General features: G+C 38.3%; 2 protein-coding genes across 5 annotated transcripts in view; both read left to right on the top strand.

The window, feature by feature from the left end:
* LOC131228243 (uncharacterized) overlaps positions 1-22,320 on the top strand; it is a 50,578-nt gene extending 28,258 nt beyond the window's left edge. The window contains exons 3-4 of one of the 4 annotated variants that reach the window (XR_009162765.1): positions 15,025-15,210; positions 21,784-21,922. Coding sequence is in view for 3 of the 4 variants with exons in the window: in XM_058224135.1 (XP_058080118.1) it covers positions 21,784-22,017 (234 nt within the window). In the remaining variant the exon portion in view is untranslated. Of the gene's footprint in view, positions 1-15,011; positions 15,211-21,783 lie in introns of those variants that run through there. The other 3 variants (XM_058224136.1, XM_058224135.1, XM_058224138.1) reach the window with 3 other exon arrangements.
* On the top strand, positions 11,738-12,418 carry LOC131228244 (uncharacterized). The gene is made up of 2 exons (XM_058224139.1): positions 11,738-12,016; positions 12,126-12,418. Exons 1-2 carry the CDS (start codon positions 11,755-11,757, stop codon positions 12,341-12,343), a joined length of 480 nt encoding a protein of 159 aa, XP_058080122.1. The 5' UTR covers positions 11,738-11,754; the 3' UTR covers positions 12,344-12,418.
* Positions 22,321-22,996: the final 676 nt, after the last annotated feature.

The raw sequence follows: 22,996 nt of genomic DNA, 5'->3' as shown, positions 1-22,996 counted from the left end.
CATAATCATAGGGCCTACTGTGATCATCAGTTTCTAATTAGTTGCTTCTTGGCAGCTGTGATGTATGTGCCTTATATACACATCATCAGTAATATCTACGGTAAATTTGCCAAACGCACACCATAGTGTTCAAGTTGTCCATCAAATATGAACGGATTCCCACACCCAACATCCACTATTAAATGTATGTGCCTTATATCCACACCGTCCATCAAATATGACAGCTCCTTTTAAGGCATGATCAGAAAAATGAACAAGATCTAAATCTTGAGTGGACCATACCACATGAAACAAACTGTTGTGATTGAATCTCCACCATTGAAAACATCATGGGGTCCGCCAGAATGTTTATTTGCCATCCAATCTATTGATATAGTCACAAAGACATGGATGAAGAGACCATACAAATATTAGCATAATCCAAAACTTTCATGGCCCTTGAGAAATTTTATTGGTTGATTACCACTGTTTCCCATTTTATGGTCCACCTGCTATTAAGATCTGCTTGTTTTTTTGGAGCATGCCCTAAAATGAGTTTTCAAAACAAATAGACGGAGTGGATGTAAGGCACATGCATCACAATGGGCCCCATGGTTAGGGATTCCACCCACCTCAGTGGATAGGGACCCATTAAAGCTGCGCCCAGGATCCCTCAAAACTAGGAGCGCTGCTTGGGTGCAACCCCAGAACAACAATGTGAGTGGGACGCTGACCGTAGGGTCCACCTTAATGCATGCATTGTATATCCATGCCGTTCATCTGCTTTTCCAGCCTAACTTAGAGTGTGGTCCAATAAATGAAGAAGCAATTTTAGGTGGACCATACCACAACAAACAGTCATTGAACGTTCACCATTAAAAACTTCCTAGGCTCCACCGTAATGTTTTTTGATTATCCAACCTATTGATAAGGCCAAACAGACCTGGATGAAAGAAAAACAAATATCTGTTCGATTCAAAACTTCTGAGGTCCACAGAATGTTTTTAATGTCCAATAACCACTGTTTCCTATGGTGTGGTCTACATGAAAATTATATTTGCTTCATTTTTTGGACCATGCCCTAATTTAATCCAAAAAAACAGATGGACAGCATGGATATACAATGAATGCATAGAGGTGAGCCCTATGATAAGGGTCCCACCCACATTGCTTGTTCCGGATGCGGATAACGTGTGTGCCACACCACCGACCTCCTTAGTGGGTTGATGTCACCAAGTTCTGTTGGCCCCACCATGATGTGTGTGTTATATCCACACCGTCCATTCATTTCACAAGATCATTTTAGGGCATTGGCAAAAAAATGAGTAAAATTCGAACCTCAGTGGACCGTACCACAAAAAGCAATGAGGACTGAACGTCTACCATTGAAAACTTCTTAGGGGCTTTCAGATTTCGATCTACTTAAGATTTTGCATCAGTTCATAAAATGATTGGTAAAAACTAATGTAGAGGGTGGATATACAAAAAATGCATCAAGGTGGGCCCTGCACATTAAGGTAACACCCACTAAAGTATTACCCGCGTAACACCTAATCCACTTCCCTTAATAAACGGATTGCGTATTGAGCATATGAGAGCGTACTTTGTAAATTCTGTGGGGCCCAACATGATTTGGATGTGTTATCCAAACCGTCCATCCTTTTTAGAAGGAAATTTTATGGAAACAAGCCAAGAATTAACCACATCAGAAGTTTATGTGGACCACACCATAGGAAACATTGTGAATTGAACGCCTACCATTGAAACTTCCTCGGGGCCATAGAAATTTTGAATCAAGCTGATATTTGTGTTATCCGTTCATCCTTGCCTTTGTATCCTTATGAAAAGGTTTGATGAAAAATAAACATCACTGTGGGCCCTGGGAAGGTTTCAACAATGGAAATCATTATTCTCGCTGTTTCCTGTGGTGTGGTCCACTGGAGCTTTGGATATGCTTCGATTTTGGGTTTAGACCCTATAATGAGTTGGAAAAAAGGATGGACGATGTGGATAAATCACATACATTCAAGGTGGGTCCAAGAGAGTTTACTCGGTACGATAAAGCGATAAAGCGTATCGAGTATATCAGTACGCAATCGGCTTCCACCCTTTGAAGGTTAAAAAAATCATTTGTAGGGAGGGAATTTTGCTGAAGAAAGGGGGATTTTCGAAAGGGGGATTTCATTTGCACTGAAAACTTTCCCATCTCAGAAAGGGGAATTTTTGATTGAGGGATTCGTCAGATTCACTTCTTCCGATTTCCGATAACCAGGTATTACCGAAATCAAAGTTTTTTTTCTTTTTGTAAACTTTTTTCTAATTTCTACGTATTTATGCAGGGATATAGTCGATATTCTCGGCGAGAATCCAAATTATTGACAATATCGAAAATTTCGCCGATATTTCATCAATATTCCGTAGAGCAACGAAAATTTGGGGTTTTGGTTTTCGCTAGTGCAGCGACACCGATATTATTGGCGATATTTCGATAATATTGTTGACAATTTAAACACTATCTGTAACTACCTGTACAACGTTCTCTTCACCCACTTCATCAATCACTGACTTGAGCAACCCTAACAAATTGTCGGCATTTTTTGAAATATCGGACATATCAGCAAATCTTAAAAATACTGTACCACTTGGACTATTAACAAAAAAACTGTAATTGACCGATTCACTCCATCAGTCCACCCATCCGACATAATCGTGCATTCAATCTCCTCCCATTCCCTCCTTTATACATAAATAGATTTCTATATCAACTCAACCTCCATCTTCAAAAAATTTATTCCTCACTTCATGATACAAGGGAAGCTTCAATCCTGGCCCAAATGCAGCACCCTCTTCCACACTGGTGCGAAGAATGGGCTCTTTACAAGGTTGAATGGTAGGGCATTTGCGTATAGTAAACGCAAAATAGATAGACACTATCTCTATTTCCCTTCTTTTAGATTTTGTTTAGAGTGGCTTGTTGTTTTTCTTATGGCCCACTCATTTCCATAAAATCATCTCTTATTCTCTTTCTTTTCCCACCATCCATCTCATTGACATAATTAGTTATAGGAACCCTTCCAACGTTATAAAAAATATCTTCTTGTTGCTTCTTCCCGCTAACATTACTATCCAATAATTTTTTGAATTTTTCTACTACTCATCCCCTACTTACCAGACATGTTGCAACATTCTTCTTCGTTCAGGCTAGTTGGTGTTTCATTCGAAACACACCACCCCAATATGCCTTCTCAGAAAAATTGCATCTTAGGTGGAGATTATTGTTCTTGTCCATCTTTGAACAATACTCCCATGTAAGATCATTTTCTTCGTCTTTGATTTCTTTCCCATCTTCAATGCTCAAAACGAACCGACATGGCAAGTCGGCAACACACAAGTAACAAGCCAAGCTTACATGCATATTAAGAAAAAAAAAAAAAACAATTTAGGCTAGGCCCCCAAAAATCTATTTAGGCCCCATATAAACACCAAATCTCACCACTTTGTCTCCAAAGAAAGAAAAGAAGTGATATTATAATGTATGTGGGGGCATAAATAACTTTTAAATAGAAAAGCCCTAAAAAAGAAATGTAAAAAACTGAAAAAAATGAAAAAAATTGAAATATTCTATTTTTATTTTCTAAAAAACTATATTTTCACCAATGTATGAAAGAAATGAAATAGAAAGAAATAAATGAATATTTTACATGTATTCTTACCTATTTCAATTTAGAAATCGAATGCAACAAGTGACGTTCGGTTCTATTGAGCGACGAAAAAGATATGTTGATTTCTTTCTCTAGGTTTCCTATGTCCCACAAGCTTCAAAAGTCTCCAAAATCTCACAAAAATTGGTAAGGATATGATTTTCTAATGGTGGGGCCTAAATATGTTTTAAAAAAATACAAATAAAAAAAAATGGAGTTTTCATCGGACTCCACCGGTTTTGGGGGCCGATTACGATTCACGATTGAATCATATGATACGATACGAATCATACGATTCGTCCGTACGATTTGAATTGTATAGACATACGATACGATACGAATCGTATGATTCGTATCGTGAATCGTACGATTCTGAAAACACTGTGCCTAACATACAATCCATTCAAGCATTCATATAACTCGACCAATTAAACTCGTAAGCATGAATAGAAATGTGCACAAATCACAATCGTAAACACAAGGATATATAGTGGTTTGACTATTAGCCTACTCCACTCCTAGCAGACGCATTCTCCTAGAGTGTATCGGATTTCACTATCATAGGAATTTTCAATAGGTTCACACTTAACTTTTATAACCGCACACTCCCACTGGAGGCCTACACAAGGTCTTACAAATGTATACTTCTGTCGGAGGCCTACACAAGGACTTAATAAACATACTTCCGTTGGAGGCCTACATAAGGACTTACACACGTACTCCCGTCGGAGGCCTGCACAGGACTTGATCGAGTTTGGGTCACAAACTCTATACTCAATCCTACACAAGGAAAGAGTATATGGACTCTAAATTGACAGCTTTACTTGTCGGATTGAGCCCCGTTGATGCCCCTTGCTTGACATGCATCTTCACTTCTTGAATTCGCTTATCTTGTGTTCCCTCGATATTTTAAGTCGATCTTCTTCCGCTTCCTTGAATTGGCTACCGACAACGATTTTCTTATGAGATGCCAAGGTAATAGGAGTTGGGTTGAATCTTCTACAACCAATGGTTTTAATTGGTTCCTAGTAGTGATTCACCCTCTAGAGGTTTATAGACATTAGGATTTACCTATAATATTAATGTCTACACTCTAGAGAAGGCTTGAGATCATGTTCTTCTTGTAATATATCTTTGGAATGCTCATTAGAGTGAAGGATCACTAAGAAGATAACATAAATCTCTTCGGGATAGATCATAGGAGGTATGATAGAGCTTGGGATATACTAGGGTCTCTAAAACATCAAAATCCATCATTTTTACAAAGATCCAATTGCTAAATTTATAGAAAAAAGCCTCCAACGAATCTATAACAGCTACCTTTGATCAATCAAGAGATACTTCTATCAATTGGACTTAATTTGATTTTCAGATAGAAAGCTCGCTGGACGTTTTCACGCACCTTAGATCTATCGAGCGAAGGGACTTCGATCGATTGAGAACAATCGATGATTTGCTCGATTGATCAAGGATCGATCCAACTTGTGCATTTTGATATTCATTTTGTCTATGCACTTTGCACATTAGCTAGCTGCTACAAACCTGATGACTAAGGGTTTTCCTACATAGAACAAGTCATCTAGGGTAGGTTGTTTTTTTATCTAAAGGGGTCTAGGGCTAGGGTTACTAAGGCACCTTATGTTTTACTTATTATCTTCGGCTTTGATGCTTCAAGTCTTCAAGTCTCTGGTCTTCAAAGTCTTCCTATGGACGCTCAACTGACTCAAGACACCCTAACTCATGTCATTGACAAAACTGAGGCACTAACATCTTGTTCCATAAATTTCTCTCAAAGTATGACACTATTGTGTTTCTTTCTTGTTTGTTCATTTATGTACTCTATGATTTTCCTTTGAATTTCTGGAGTAATATTGGTACATGCTCTTGCATTTGATCCTGATGTCTGTACAAGGTGTTGCTTGTGCCATGTAATGCCATTGGAACTCACAAAGCCACATAAGTCACACACTATGTGAGTCTTCTTGGTAGCACTATGATAATGCACGTACTTCCAACTTGGGTCATTTGACTTGTGTTTCAAAGAAGAAGACTAGGAAGAAGAAGACATTGTGCTTTCTTCTTGTTAGTTGTACATTTGTTGTAAGTTGTAAAGATTAGAGAATGAACGAAAGGGAGAGAGTTGCACACTTATAGTTGTAGGCTAGAGAGAGAGAGTTATGCACTTGTAGTTGTAGAAGAAAGAAAAAAAAGAGAGAGGGAGTTACACTTATACTTGCAGCGGAGAGAGAGAGAGAGAGAGAGAGAGAGAGAGAGAGAGAGATTTACACTAGTATACAAGTTTGAATCTAAATTCTTGTCTTGAGACTTTCTTGAGTCTTGAGTCTTGCTATTGTTTCTTTAAGCCAACACTTGTAGATTGTTGATTTTTGAATCTTGTAGTTGTAACTTGTAGCCAGTGTATTGAATAGCGCTGTAGCGTACACTACGTAGCATAGCGTACAAAAAACGCTATGTGGCATATGAAATAGCGTGTATCTGCAGTAGCGTATGCTACACATAGGTAGCTTGTAGCGTACACCTCAGGACTATCGTAAGATTTTTAAAATAAAAGTTCTATTACTTAAAAAGTTGTTTTAAAATGGTGGTGGTTGGGACTTTTTCCTTTTGAGTAGATGGTGGGAGACTTGTATTATAACAGTTTTTTTTTAAAAAAAAAAAAAGAAAAAAAAAACTCAAAACCATCGAAATGGGGCTTTCGAGCAGCCCTATCGTAGTGCCGCAGCAGCCACAGTTGCTGCCATTTTGAAGGTTTGATTCCAAGCTTTCGAGCAGCCCTATCTCAGATCTGATTTTTGGCGTTCAATCGGACCTACAAGAGCATCTTCTTGTTGGATTTTTAGGAGCATTGAAGCTCAAATAAGGGAGAAATCACGTTTCCTCTTTTCGCAGCCGTGCGAACATGTAGCTCCCCAAAATGCATTTTCAGTTGATTAAATCTCTATTTAAGGTATATTTTGACCCTTTAATCATTGCTAATGAGGTTTTTTTTTTTTTTTTTTTTTTTTAATGTTGAAAAGTTGTGGTTATTTTTTCATTTTTTTTTTCTTTTTAAGAGGTTGGTTCTCATGTATGGGAGCTATGGTGTGTATGGCATGGATTTGACCCATCCAACCATCACGTGGGACACGTGTGGGGTCCACTATGGTGTTCTATGCCATGACCCACATGTGTGGGGTCCTCTGTGGTGTTTTATGCCATGGCCCACATGCCGTGGGGTCCATCGTGGTGTGTGTATGGCATGGCCCAGATGCGTGGGGTCTACTGTGATGTGTGTATGGCATGGCCCACTGACATGATGGTTTTTTCATAAGTTAATGTTGATCTTTGTGATTCATTGGTTTGTTTGTGGTGTGTTTTTTTTTTTTTTTTGGTTAAGTAGTGAACTTAAGAGAAGAATGTTTGAAGAAAAAGAGAGATAAATTTGCATGGAAATACGTGGCTGATAATCCACTTGGACAATCTCATAAAAATTATGTGCAATGCAAATTTTGTGGTCAAAGGTGTACAGGAGGCGTGACTCGCCTAAAGAATCATTTGGCCGAAACCCACTATGGGTTAAAGCCGTGCCCAAAAGTGACGGAAGAAGCCAAGGAGGAGTGTAGAAAGGAATATCATGACGAAAAAAGAAGAAGAAATGAGGTGTTTCGAGATATCGGGAGGGAGATCGACATATCTTTTTGGTTTTGCAAGTGATAGCGCTAGTGTGGGTAATGATGCTTTCATTGGCAGCCAACTTGGTAGTGGATCTTCTGGTAATCAACCAATGGCAAGAGCAAGGGGTCCTATGGATCAATTTGTTAGCAGTGAGCAACGTCAATTCACATTGAATTCAAGGTGGAAGAAGGAAGAAAGAAAAGAAGTATGCAGGGTGATTGGAAGATTTTTTTTGGGAATGCTTTGTCGTTCAACCTGTGTAATAGCTCGTATTTTTCAGCATTGTATGAGGCTATTGGAAAGTTTGGACTGGGATTGAAGCCACCATCCATGCATGAGATGAGAACATGGATACTATAAGAGGAGGTTGCTAATATTGATAGTTTAATGAAAGCATACAAAGATTCCTGGAAAACTTATGGATGTTCAGTTATGTTTAATGGTTGGACGGATGGAAAGAATAGAAGCATCATTAACTTTTTAATTAATTCTCCGATCGGAACAATGTTTTACAAGTCTATTGATGCTGCAGATTCAATAAAAGATGGAAATTTGTTATTTAAATATCTCGATGAAATTGTGGAAGGAAATGTGGTCCGGGTTATCACGGATAACCGTTCAAGCTATGCGAGTGCTGGGAAGAAGTTAATGGATAGGAGGAAAATGATATATTGGACTCCGTGTGCTACACACTGCATAGATCTAATGTTGGAGGATATTGGAAAAAAGAAAATGTATTATGAAATGCTTGAAAATGCAAGGATAATGACTAAGTTTATTTATGGGCACGAAATTGTATTAAGCATGATGAGAAGCTTCACGAATAATAATGAGCTTCTACGGCCGACAGTGACATGCTTTGCAACATCGTACCTCACCCTCCGAAGTATTTACAAGCAAAAGAATGGTCGTATAGCCATGTTAACATTGGAACAATGATGCTCATGTTCTTGGGATAAAAAACCTGAAGGAATAAAGGTACGGGCTATTATAATGTTTGATCAGAAGTTTTGGCCGAATGTTGCCTTATGTGTTAAGATGACCATGCCTTTGGTAAGCGTTTTAAGAGAAGTAGATTTGGAAGAGAGGCCAGCAATGGGGGCAATGGGGTTCATTTATGAATTGATGGACTCAGCAAAGGAGAAAATTGCATTTAATTGCAATAATGTAAAAAAGAGATATGTTCCAATTTGGAACAAAGTAGATGAAAGATGGACTCCTCAGCTTCATCGTCCTCTACATGCAGTCGGGTACTATTTGAATCCTCAAATATGGTACTCAGATAAGTTCTCTACACACCCTAAGATAAAAAGGGGGTTGTTAGCGTGCATGGATAGGATGATCCCCCATGAAGAGCATGCTGATGCTGATATTCAGTTGGATGAATATAAGAAGAGAAGAGGGGATTTTGGCTCTCGCCTTGCACTTGAAACCATGACAAAGCGTTCCCCAGGTAATATATAATTTTATATTTTGATATTTTCATTTTTATGTAAATTATATTTGAAATGGCCAAGCTATATGTCCTAGAGGGGGGGTGAATAGGACTATGCCAAATTTTAAGAAAAATACAGCGGAAATATAGAAAGATAGAACTGAATAAATAAATCAATTCACACTGCTGAATGCTAGCTCAAAATATTGATTGTTCTAAGGACAACCATGCACCATAAAAATGGCAGGGCAACCTTACTAGAACAAATAGAGAAACTGAAGCTCAAAGTAATAAAGAGATAGCAAAAATATAATGCTGAAATGTAAATCTAAATTATTACAACATTCCCCACTGTGCTTGTAATGTAAAATTTACAACATTCACATCCACACATACATTCCACAATTCTGAATGATAAAAGATAGGAAATATAAATCACACATCCACAACACAAAGAATTATAGTGGTTCGCCTGTGTGTTCACCAACTTTTAAACAACAGCCACACAGAATGCTACTTCACTCCTAATATCCTCACACAAGGGATATTAGCGTTCACTATCAAATAGGTTTTCACAGGTTCACCCAAAACCTTCACAATTGTGTCTTTTTCAAAGGGCTTACACAATTCAAAAACCCTCACTTTAGAGTTTTCTGGCTCTCCTCAGATAACCAACAACTTTGAGATTTTTCTGGCTTAACCTCAAATAAAACCAAACAATGTAAATTACACAAATTGTAAAATACTTGATTTTCTCCTTCGTTGTAGCAGCCCAGAAGAACCAAGTCGGAGTAGAGATTTGAATGTTAAAGTTCAATGTCCAATACTCACTTTATAATGGTTCTAGGTTCTAATAGATTTTAAATTAAAACAAAAGGGCTAGCTCTAATTGATTTTGATTCCAGAAAAAGGAAAACAACAATTCCTCTTTTCAGATTAGATTGGAATACAAGAAACAAAATCAATTAAGAAAGCTAAAGAAAGAGAATATTAAATATGCACACTTAGCTTATATGGAGCACCGAATTGTCTCTCAGAAGACTGAATTAAATTATGAATGATAAAAGATAGGAAATATAATTACTCGACCGAGGATACAAATTAGACACAAAGATTTTGTGTAGAACTCTGTATTTGGGTAATAGATATTTTGAAGGAAGCGCATTCCCTTTATGCATCCATTGTACATCCAAATTGCATAAGTCCTTAGTCAGCATACGTTTTTCAGCGACATAGGGTTTATCAGATAAAGTATGGATGGGAATACCCTCATCATTCACTGGAATATCCATAAGGGCTGAAATCAAATAACGATCAACTTCAAATGGCCCTTCTCTTGTTGAGATAGAAAAAGTTAAATTTTCCAGTGAGAAAGCACATATGCATGCAAATATGGATTGGGCAATGGACCGGTATGCTGGCCTACCCCAAAGCAATAAGTTATTTCAACCTACAGATTGGAGCATAGGAAAAATATCAAAAGGAGCAACATGATTAATATCAACTGGATGCTCAACAATAACATTACGCAATCTGATGTCCCGAACATAGGATGGATCATCCTCAGGAGCCCTAAGATGATGCTTAGTGATAGGGGCCAATCTGGAAGAAGAAGACGGATCACGGGACGTTGATTTTCTTCCTCTAGAAGCCATATGCAACAAGGATTTCAAGAATATAAAGAGTTGCAAAGGATTGAAAAAAGGGTTTTCTCAAATCAGATTTTTCAAAAGAAAAACCCCAGATCTCAACTAAATTCGAAATAGACAACTCCAAGAGAGAAATAGAAGCAATCTAGACACAAATCTACAAGCAAAATGCAAATGGAGCACTAACCTTGAAGATTTTGGAAAATGGGTTCGACTAGTCGTGTGTCGGCTCGTTGGAGAGTGAAGTTGAAATGAAGAAGAGGATGATTTCCCCCAAATTTTAAGTGAATCCACGCGATTCACGACTGGTCGTGGGTTTCCTTCGACTGGTCGTAGGATCCCTTCGACTGGTTGTAGGTGGTCGAATTTCAATGCTGTTCTTTGAGTCATAGGTCTACGACTGGTCGAAGATGCAGTCGACACTATTCCTACGACTGGTCGAACAGTCCCCAGGACTAGTCGAAGCCTAACAGAAAATTTCCGATTTCTGTAACAAACTTACGACTGATCGAGGAAATGTTTAGACAAGTTGAAGCAGTGCTAGGACTAGTTGAACAAAGTCCAGGACTAGTCTTAGAAAAGACCAAACTCACTTATATAAAACATATGAATTATGTATCCAAAATGGCCTACTCTAAAGGTCAACCTAAGGTCAGTCATACCTCAATAGTGAAGGACATTGAAACTTTAGAGACGAGTGACCTTTGAAAGTCATGGAGCTTGAAGTCTTGATGTCGTTTGAACTTGAGAGCTTTTTAAGATCTTGAGATTGAACTTGAAAGCTTCTTGAGATCTTGAGGTTGAACTTGAAAGCTTCTTGAGATTCTTGACTTGTGAACAGTGCTTGTCAACCTAAGTTGATCTTGAGTAGAGCATTGTTCTTCACAGATGCAAGCTTCATAACAGTGTCTTTGGCACCACAAATTTGACAACAAACAGGGCTATAAACTATAACACTTACAATATTTTTATAATTGGTGAAAGTATTTCATTAATTTATAAATTATAGCTAATTTGTGTAGCTGATTGGTGGGAACGCTTTGAAGATAGAACTCCACAACTTACAAAGTTTGCAATATGAGTTTTAAGCCTCACATGCAGTGCTTCTAGCTATGAGAGAAATTGGAGTACTTTCGAGCAGGTGACTTTTGTACCATTCAATATTCTAAATTGGCTAATTTTTATTTAGTAGATTAGCAAGTGTTTGATAATTGACTAACATAGATTATCATATGATCAGATCCACGGCTAGAGCAACAAAAGCTCAACTCTCTAGTATATGTGATGTATAAATATGAAACTAAGAGAAAGAAGCATGAAGAGAAAGGCGGCAATGGATCCAATATTGGTGGACCACATTGAATCAGGTGATGAATGGATTGCTGAGAAAGAAGACCCTGTTCTCCCAATTGATCCATCATGGCTCGAAGATCAAAATATGGCCTTTGATATTAGTGCCATTACAACTATTCCGAAGTTTGATGATCCAATTGATAGCAATGCGCCATTAACATCTAATATTTTTGAAGGAGTTTGCCCCTCACCTTCCTCAAACAAAAGGAAGGCAACTAATTTAAGTAAGTGTTTATAGTTATAGACTAAGTTACATGAACATTTTTAACAAAGAAAGTAAAAGACCAATGAATCTCTCTCTCTCTCTCTCTCTCTCTCTTGTTTAATGTGTAGGTGGTCCCATGGGAAGATTTCTTACTCCTATAAGAGAGGAAGGAGATATAGGAATGATTGTTCATGGTGTGGATGATGTACAAGCAGATGTAGATGCTGATGATGAAAGGCCTAGACCTGGTGACCAAGTGAATGAGGATGATGACGATGACGATGATCTATTAGATGTAGATGATCTTGAGACACTAGAGTCTGGAGACTATCAATTGAGAATTTAAGATATTGATTTCCGAGGAATGTGACATTTGTATTGTACTTGATGCTCTTAACTATGGGATTTTTATTTTGAAGAATGTGACATTTATATATTTTTCTATTTTCTTACTATTTATCATATATATATTTTTAAAAAAAATTAAAAAATAGAAGTATTGTGTAGCACACATATACACGCTACGGAGGGTTGAATGCTACACAACACGCTACCGTATTTAAAACACTGCTTGTAGCTTATAGCTGACACTGAACAAGAATGTAAGTGAGGGAGAAAATTGTAGAATGTATGTAGAAAATGATTGTCTTGAAGAGAGAATGAATGAATGAATGTAAAGAAGGAATGTAAGAGAGAGAGAATGAGAGATTGGAGAAATAGAATGTTATATGTAAGACAGAGAAATGTAGAATGTATGTAGATAAATAGAATGAATGAATGAAGAGAAATAAAATGTATGAATGTAGATTTTTGAGATTAGAGAAATAGAATGTAATTACTAAATACCAAGCACTAACTACTACTAAATACCAAGTACTATGTAAGGGAAATAGAGAGAAATGTGGAATGAAAAATATATGTAGATTTTAGAATCTAGAGAATGATTGTCTTGAAGAGAGTGAATGTAGAGAAAGAATGTAATGTAAGAGAAATAGAATGAATAATTATGATTTATGAATGAAGAGAAATAGAATGTAGTATGAATGTAGAGAGAGAGAGAGAGAGAGAGAGAGAGAGAGAGAGAGAGAGAGGAATGTAGAATGAGAGTGCTTCTTCAATCTATTCTTGATTGATCTTTGTAGGATTTGGGATTAGGATTTAGGCTTGGAAGTTGGAATGTAAGAGATAGATTATAAGGATTAAGGAGTAAAAGAGAGTAAGAGAGAGTTTGGAATGATTCAATGTTGCAGATTGGGGGGATTTGAGTGCCTTTTTATAGGCAAAAAGTGAAAATTTTGCAAAAAAAAAAAAGAAGTGCCAACGGTCGAATTTCTGACTGTTGGCGAATATGTGATTGCATGTGCTGTATCCGATCACATATTCTCAAATAAAAAGCATATGCAATCCTTCGGAAATGGTAAAATCTTTGGCGCAAGAAGGGGTAGATCTGTATGTATCATCTTGACTTGGTTCTGCTTCCTCTCTTTTAACAATACCGAGTTGGGTTCTTCAGATTCAAACTCGAAAAGGATCTTTCTGTTCCTCGAAGAATGAGGGGCAAAGAGATTGATCGAGAAAGATATCTTGTTCTTATTATAATTATTAGATTGTGATTTGATCTGCACATTTTGGTAAAAAGAATAATCTGCATATGCATGCTGATTGCATATGCCACCATAGCATATGTGATCTCCTCATGCATATGCACATATGCGATCACATATGACAACAGTAGTTGGAAGTTGATTGTTTGGATAACATGCGGTAAGGACTGCATGAAATGAAAAGGATTTTGGGATTTATTTCTATAAGAAGTGCACATGCCACCTCAAGGTCGTGACAAATTTCTCATTCTGCTATCCCATTCTATTGAGGTATAGGAGACCGTGTTTTCTGCCGTTCAATTCCATGATCTCAAGATAGGTCTAAAATTTTGCAGATAGATATTCCGCCTCCCCCCAATTATCACATTGTAGAGTTTGGATAGGGGTTTGAACGTGATTGAATACACATCTATGAAAGGTCTGAAAATTATGAAAGATTTCATGTTTTTCTCATGAGAAATACTCAAGTCATCCATGATGCCTCATTAATAAAGGACACGAAGTAATGAAATACAGCAGAATACAAGAAATGAGCATTCCATACTTCAGAGTGAACATGAGAGAAAAGAGAACATCTGTATTACTTGACAAAGCACGCCTGTGATGCTTTGAAAGCTCACAGGTTTCACATAACAATGAACTACAATTAGAAAAAAGGTAAAAGCATTTGAAGAACACAAATAGAAGGGTGACCAAATTGACACTGCCTCTGGTGGAGTTCTTCCTTATACTCAAAAAACTGGTAACATGGGATGTGATCTGAGGATCAAGGAAATATAACCCCAGTTCTTGATATCCACCGCCAATGACTTACTCAAACTACACTGACCATGGAAATGGGTTGCAAAACAATTTAAAGTGAGCTTTGCTAAGCACACATGTGTGTGCAATAAAGCTCATGTAAACTCCACTCATTTGCTAGCATAACATATGTATGAGATCTAACCATCCATCAGGTTGGTCCGACTGACCTTGTATATGTTTTCCCCAAAATAAAGTTTGGTCCCATCAGCATGTGAGCCCCAATGTTATTGTTAACGGATGTGGAGGTGGACCATACAGTGTACATCCCACCTAGCTTGTGTTAGCCTCTGTTTTTAGTCATTCTCTTAAGTTATTAGTTGTATAAAAGGGTTTGGGGCATTTTGGTATATTTTCTGTTGTTATCAAGGGTAGTTTGGTCATTTTTTACTTTTTATGGACGTCCAATGTAAAACTCTCTTTCTTTCTTCTCCCAACTTTCTTCTCTATTCTTTCTTTCTTCTCTTCTTCGTTTACTCTTTTATCTACAAAACTATAATTGGAAATAGGTGGATGGATTAGAAAACTTTAGCCAAGTTTTTTCAAAGCCATACATTTGTTTTGCAAACTATGGCCAATGACTAGTGATCAAGATGATTCTTATGCTAGGGCATCAATATAGTGCTGCAGTTTTGAAGGATGGATTGGATCTTGGACCTATCATGCCATGCTGGTACATGTGTCATCTATACATGCAATGTTTTAGGTATCGACGATATTGGCCGATATATCCCATGATATATCTTGTATCCCACATGTGCAATACGAAACACACAAGTAGTGAGATATATCACACATGTTCGATCCGGTGAGCATTTTTTATTTTCGATCTTTTCTTTTTCCCCTTCTTTAAATCATATTAAATCAATGTCAAATTGTTACAAATTTATGATTTTTCATGCAAACATGAAAAATCATGGATTGGGAGCTTCGATTTCAGGATTTGGAAGAGATGGGCTGAGTTGCAGAAAATTGAAAAAAATTAAAATTTCTCAATTTCTCGCCAGCTGTTAGCAATCTTTGTGTCCAGATATAAAATCAAACATGTATGTAACCTGATCTAGTGATTCTTCTTTTGCTTTTGAATATATTCCTTGTGTTTTCACACGTCTTCTTACTTTTATAAATTATATGAATAGACTTTAAATATACGTGCATCAATTTAGTTAGACAACGCATGGATTAGGACCCCATACAAAGAAAACCTATTATATGCACTTATTTTTATTTTTTTTTGTAATGTTTTGATTTATTAGTGTGTATTGATATCCTTTTTAACAATCATTAAAGTTTCATTGAAAAATTTGACCAATTTCCCAATGTTTCCCCATGTTTCCAACAACAACGATACATTACGCGATACAACCGATATATCCCATGCGATAATCAATACATATCCGGATCCCAAGGGTGTGATACGTAACGCAATACCGATATTTCAAACACTGTGTACATGATCTCTTTTGCACACATGTGACATGTTGAGAGATTTGGAACAAAAAGGACAGAGGACAAGGAGAAATTTTATGATAGGGGAATGGCACCTTTCCCAATAATGGCGGTGAAGGTGCGATCCGCTACCTTCACTTTTCTAGGTAAAGCAAACATGATAGAGGAAAAAGAAAGATTGCATACTGGACATATATCTTGGGTGACACCTAAGTCAATCACTGAGGGACTACAAACAGAGGTAACATGAAGGGCAGAAGATGCAGTACCTGTTGGCACTTTTGTAGGTGAGTTGGAAGCAAAACTACCTTGGAGGCTAATTATCTTATGGAGCATGAAATCATATTTTAGTACATGAGATCCTAACCAAATCACTGGTGGGATTTCAATCTTCAGTGCAATCAGCAATAGGTGTCTCATTTGATATGATGAAGGTAATGTGAACGCTTCTCTTCGGCATTGAAGGAGGTTTTCCATGCAGTTTCAAATAAATTGATTCCTCCATTTGCAACGAGTGCAGAATATTTCCTCTCTGCCTCTGCTGTAATCATCACTATGCTCTCCTGGGTCTTTATAAGTGCACCGGACTTTCGGAGATATGTGCTGATCTATCTTTGTTGGGAGATGAAGCCTCCATTTTTGCTTCTCTCTTAGAAGAAGGGCATACACATATCGAGACTCTGCAATGTTTGTTGCTCAAGTATATGAGCAAACACCAGTTCAAATTCATGATATAATCCTGCTAATAGGTCAAATGTCTTTTGTGTTTCTACTACTTTGAGGCTTCTACATCTTTTGAGCGAAAGAATTGGATACTCCCAAATGCTCCAATTCTTGCTAGAGACAGCAACATGTCGTGTAGTACTTGATAACAAATTTCTCCCCCTGATGAAGAGATGCTATATCTGATGCAGCTGATATATACAGGCCAAGTTATTTTGATCAGGGTATAGCTCCCTGTACTGTGTTCCAGATTTCTTTAGCAGTGGAAAGCAAATATAAGGCACTGCTAATTTCTTCACTCATAAACTTCAACTGGTTGCCAGTCTTTAAGTTTAGGATCATCCTTGAATGGTTCTTCTTAGGACCGATCAACATATTCTAATTTTTGCCTTCGCCCAATAAACATTTTATGGCCCAAGACCATTGGAGAGTTATTTTCAGTTAATTTGATGGTCAGTATCTGAAGGGCTAGCATTTCCATAGTGATGCATTTCAAGAACCTTTTGGATGTCCCATGTGTAATTTGAGATGAAGATGCAGCTATTGACAAGGATATTCCAAATCAGAGATCCAAAAACAAAAAAAAAGCAAACCGTTTGTGGTAACTTTATCAAGATGTGAACAGTTTAGACCAGGCAATCTCCAAAGAGGTTTAGAGCAAGCAACACAGCAATAAAAGAAAATGGTTCCTTTTTTTTTTTTTTTTTAAATTTTTTTTTACAGTACAGATACTAATGGAAGAAATAACTGAGTCCAAAACCTCAACAAACGATTTCAGAGATTAGAAATATATTTTCTAGGGGCAAGAGAGTCTTCAAACAGTATTTATGAGCTGAATCTCAGCCAAAACATCGGAAAAAAAAATCCTGCAATAGTCCATGCATGTGCATGACTGGAACAAAAAACCCTATGAAACAGGTTCCAATCACCGATCAGCCTTCATAGACATATTCCCCATTAAAAATCTGTAAGAGCCCCAGAGAATCAGGTTGGGATCTGATTCTATTACAAAGATCAATGAACCAGATGAAGAACAAAACAGTTCTTTTTTCTTCTTTTTTTTTTTCTCTAAAATAGAAAGAAAGGGAAAACGCTGACCTCTTGTGGAGAAAAAATTGTGGGAAATTTTGAGGAGTCTGGAATGATATTCCTAACCAATAAACAACAGTGGATCCAACTTTTGATAGTTTGAAGTGGGCCCTATGGTAGATAGACTTCTACAACACACCCGGTGGGAGCCTTCTATTTCATTCCGTTGATTCACTGTGTACATCTTTAAATAGGGCGAATGCTACCTAATTTAGTATGCAAGATTGACTATAATTACAGAATATCACAAGATATGGTACACTTAGGAGCATAATGATAAGAAATCTCTAATCAGAATGATGCTCCACAGGAGTAGCACCAGGTGAACTCCAACAATATCATTTCTGGTCTTATAGCTATCCTATAAAATTTTCCCTCGAGTTTCATTGGTATATGTGGTGATCACATGAAACTTCATTGGCATATCTCCACTTCACCCACCCAATTCTAATTCTATGAGCAACATCCTTTTGTATCTCTCTGCTTTCCTGAAATATCAACACAAGATAGCAAAAATGGTCATTTTGGGGGTACTTCATGGTTAGCAATCTTAACTAATTCCTCATTTCCGTTCTGCTGTTACTAGAACAGCATTCCATATACTCTGTTTTAGTCCGATTAATTTTAAAATCTTGTGAATCATGTGCTAATGTAATATTTTGTTCGAAGAAAATGCATTGCATGAGAGATGTTTGAAGAAAATGCATTGCATGATGAATAACAAATCATCATCATCATCATTGTTGTTGTTGTCATCATCATCCTGTCAATTCTCTTGCAAGAAGAGGGAGTAATGAGGAGACTCACTAACTTATTCCTTTTCTTTCTGATAAAAAAAAAAAAAAAAAAAAAAAAAACTATTGTCTCATCATCATAACCTCTCCCTAACATTTGGTGTCAGCATTTTACAGCTTCTATTTTGCAGAACATCGAAACAATAATTCTCATGATTTGCTTGGCAGCCCACTGAAACTTCAACTAGGCTTGGTACCTGTGGGTGCTTTTGTTTTCAGGTGTTCAATACCATTTTTAGGGATAAAGCTTGCAACCATACAATCTCACTTGATGATAGCTTCAAATCCCATCTCTTATGAGGTATGAGAGATCATCTGAGGAAGATCTCTATACAAATTACCAATGAACATAACCCTTCTTACCTTGAAGCTCCATCAAAGAAAGCTTCATTTCTATTTTACACATTGTTTTGGATGGTTGCTCCTCCTTGAGTTGTGTTTTCATGGATGGTGGTGAACAATGTAATCTTCACTGATGATCATTTAAAGGGCAGGGGGATAATCCTCCAAATTCCTACGTCCTTGGTCGACGTACCTTGGTCCGCCTCTTTGCATCAGGAAACCAGCCAAGCATCTTTGGGACGAGGTCATTGAAAGAATTGAGAGGAAGCTCTCTAGTTGGAAGTGCCGTTATCCCTCCCCTGGGGGGTGAGGTTGGAGGCTAACACTCATTAAAGCTGCCTTCTTGAATATGCCTGTCTATTTCACATCTCTATTCAAATGTCCATGTTCGGAGGTTGATAGGCTCGAAAAAATGAGACGGGATTTTTTTTTTTAAAGGGGCTAATGAGAGTGGGAAATTTCATCTCCTCCGATGGGGAGAGGTTTGTAGGCCGGTTGTCGAGGGGGGTTCGAGGATTAAACGTTTGGGCCCCATGAATATTGTTGTTCTTGGAAGGTGGCATTGGAGATTTGAATCGAAGTTGGAAGGCTATTGAGGGAGGTCGTGGCTACGAGTATGGAACCATAGAGGGTGGATGGTTTTTGAAGAGATCTTCCCTTTATCGCACTTTGGGTATTTGGAAAGGCATCGTGTTGATGGAACATTTGGTTCGTAGGAGGATCACTTTTGCTCTTGGCAATGGATCTCGAATACTCTTCTGGATAGATATTTGGTTTGGTGACAGGGCATTTCAAGAGGCTTTCCCAAGACTATCCCTTCTCGCTCTGGATCGTTCCATTACTCTTGCAAGGGCTTCTCTATTTCTGGTGGAACCGTTGTTTAGAGTCCCCCCTGCCTCAGAAATTTGACAGACATCGAGAGTAGTTTATTGGTCTTTTGGATTGTTTGAAGCATGCCACCCCTTCTTTAGAAGAGGACTCCCTCATCTAGAAAGGCCACCCATCTGGGAAATTTTCTGTTCAATCTTTATTTGCATGTCTGTCTCCCTATATGAGAGACTCCAGCCCATTGCATCCTTTCCATCATTGGTTTTATGGTGTGCCTCCTAGAGTGGCACTCTTCGTTTGGCTGTTGGGAAGAAAGCAGAGTTCTAACGATTGAATCTTCAGCGGATAGCCCTCATTCTCCCTAATATTTGCTTGATGTGCATGAATGATGCAAAATCCATTGACCAGCTTTTCATACTTGCCCCTTTGTTCGGAGAGTGGGACTTTTTCTTTACCTCGATGCACTTGGCGTGGGCCATGCTAGAGATGGTGGGTGGCCTTCCTTTGGGCGTGGCATGACGGCAGAGTTGGAAGATCTGGAAAAGCGATTTGGAGGCTCCTAATCATGGCTATCTTTTGGGCTATCTGGAAGGAGCGGACAAGCGATGTTATAGAAACGGAAGGTCCTCGGTAGATGAAGTCACTAGTTCGGTCAAAAGCTGTCTCGGGTATGCCTTTTTCAATCTTTTTGTGAGTGCATGGTCTGTCAACAAAAAAAACTCGTAGATGATTTTCTTAGTGGGGAAATGGACTGTTTATGAAAAGGAAAGGTGATCAACCATGTAACTCGGTTGTAGAGAGCCTGCATTTCAACACTGAGGTCTAAGGTTCTAGCTCAGCTTAATTATAAAAGAAAGAAAAAGAGAAACAAATAAAGAAAAAAAGAAGCATAAGGTGTTAAGGCATCTGCTTCTCCATCTCATATGTTTTTGAAATCAGTATGGTAAGAAACAAATGAATTTTCTAGGAAGAGTCCATCCCTGACCCAAAGTTGCAAGAGATGGTTAAAGGAAGTGTCATCGTTTGGGTTGTCACAATCCTGGCTTTCAGAGTTATTTCTGCTACCTATTTATTTAGAGATTGGTTGTTTTGTTTGTGTCAAACACCCCAGTTCTGAAAAGACCGGTGGCTAGATGGTCCCTGCACACTAGTGGTGTTCGAAAATTGAAATTTCATGGTGCTTCTGTTTTCAAATCCCAGCCAGTAGAACGAGATGGAAATCCCTAGAAATTCTACTACATCTGACTACTGACTATATTCTAAATCACTAAGAAAAAAGAAGAAGATAGAAATGCCTCTGCAAGCTTATTCATGAAGGGTCATCGAGTGCAATCTGTTCCTCGCCCTTGTCTTAGACATGCTACCTTGATTTTAGCGACCCAGCTATATAAGTAGATCCCGTGCCATGCCACCTAGCTCTACATAGATTGGCCGGGTAGGCGTCTGGCACAGGCAGAGGTTCTCTCGCATAGAGAAGCTCTCCACAATTTCATTAATAAGTTTAATGGTATGTTCATATCAAATTCAAGGATCTGTTTATTCCAGTCCTTGATAGACTTCGATATATTAACTGTTCTTGGGCAGCACAGCAGGGTATGAATATCTGTCGTCTGTATCTTAACCTGTTATAACAATAAAATGTCGATATCACGAACTCATTTTCACATGCATCTCTACGATATAAACGCAATAAGTTGGTGGACATTTTTACCCCTGACAATTGGTCCTGAGATATTTAAAACAAAAAGAATACTTGATGAGTATGACCCTTCAACCAGAGGTATTTCCATCATCTGTTTTCATGAGTAGCTGGCATCCTTGGGAATTCTGTCTAATGAAGGACCATGTGGGGAATGTGTTTGTGACATTCACTCCATCCACCAGTTGTGGAGGCTCATGTTAGAATGGGAGGCCAAAACCTACTGACGCATATCTTAAACTCAATTGGGCCAGAGCACCGTAAATAGAGATGGAATGCCTGCACCTAGCCGCACCCTCCCTCCCTCATTGCTTATAATTTTCCTATCCTTTCATCATTCAGTTTGGGTGATTTGACTAATTTGGTTTGAATGTCTCGTCTATCTTCAATTACTATATAATTTCAGTACACGACCATACAACTCATCATTCCGGGGCCTAACTTACTCATTTTTCAGGCGCAGCAGTCTGGAAAAGGTAATGCTGATTCAGCAGTAGCATGCCAAAAGCTGAAAGGAGATCTGCAAACGGTGTTCAATGTTCTTCCCAAGGACATGCAGCAGCTCCTGCTCTTCAATCCTCAACGGGCTGCCCTCCTACAAGGCAGCACGGAGCTGACAAAGCTCCCAGGGGGCCCTTCTGTCCACGTTGGAGTAGTTCCTGATACGGGTTTCTCTGCATCGCCTCGGTAAGATCTGTTACCTCGTTTAATCACTGAGCGCAGTGGCATCAGGGAGTCCACAAGAAGATGGGAGGTCCCCTCGTTCCCGAGAGATGGAATCTGCCATTGGTGGTCTTTCAATATGGTCCTGTCTTGTGCAATGGATTGGCAGTAGGTCTCGTCTTGTTATGCATTTGTTTCCTTCTCGTTTTATGTTTCTATTTTGTTGGTTATTCCTGTCTAGCATTAGATTCATGTGAAATTTGGTTACATGTTACAGAGAAGTTTGTATCATTACATGCCGGGGGAGCTGCCAGGCATGTATATATATATATTTTTAATTGCTTTGCTAAAAATAGGTGTGAATTTGTTTAGAGAAACCACATGAACCTAGAGATATGGGGATGTGTTTTCTAAAGTTCTTTAGTATAACTGGGACCCATTGTTTGGCGATCCACACTGTTGACCAGATGAGCCTTGCAGTGAGTAAATGTCCGAACAATCTACATATGGGACAAACCTTAAAACAGTTTTTGAGGAAAGAAACGCACGGACTGCATTCAACTGAAAAAAGGTCATAAAGGTTGGATGGCTAGGATCTTCTAATCTGGATCTTTTTGTGGCATGGTTCAGCCAAGGCCAGCGTGTTAGATCCAAGGGCTCAATAGTTGGAATGTGGTTCCACTTATACAAATGAGGATCTAAGGATACTAAACATATTCCCACACGAATTGTATAATCAATTTGTGGGATAACCCAGTAGCCGAAATTGGGTTAACTTTTTATGGTGAAATGGCATTATTCATTGATCGGGCTTATAGATATGCAAGTAGGGCCCATGTTTGAGCGATTCAAAATATTTATATGATTCGAGTCAGTGTGGATGGGCTGGGTGTGGGCTGTGACATAGTCATCCCAAGCCTAGCTCATTTATTAAACGAGCCAATAGTTATTGTCCGAACCCAAACCATGACCAGCCCATTAACCTCTGACCAACCCATCCCACTTAA

Source organism: Magnolia sinica, chromosome 15, assembly GCF_029962835.1.
Source record: "Magnolia sinica isolate HGM2019 chromosome 15, MsV1, whole genome shotgun sequence".
Lineage (NCBI taxonomy): Eukaryota > Viridiplantae > Streptophyta > Magnoliopsida > Magnoliales > Magnoliaceae > Magnolia > Magnolia sinica.
This window is presented reverse-complemented; position numbering and strand designations above follow the sequence as displayed.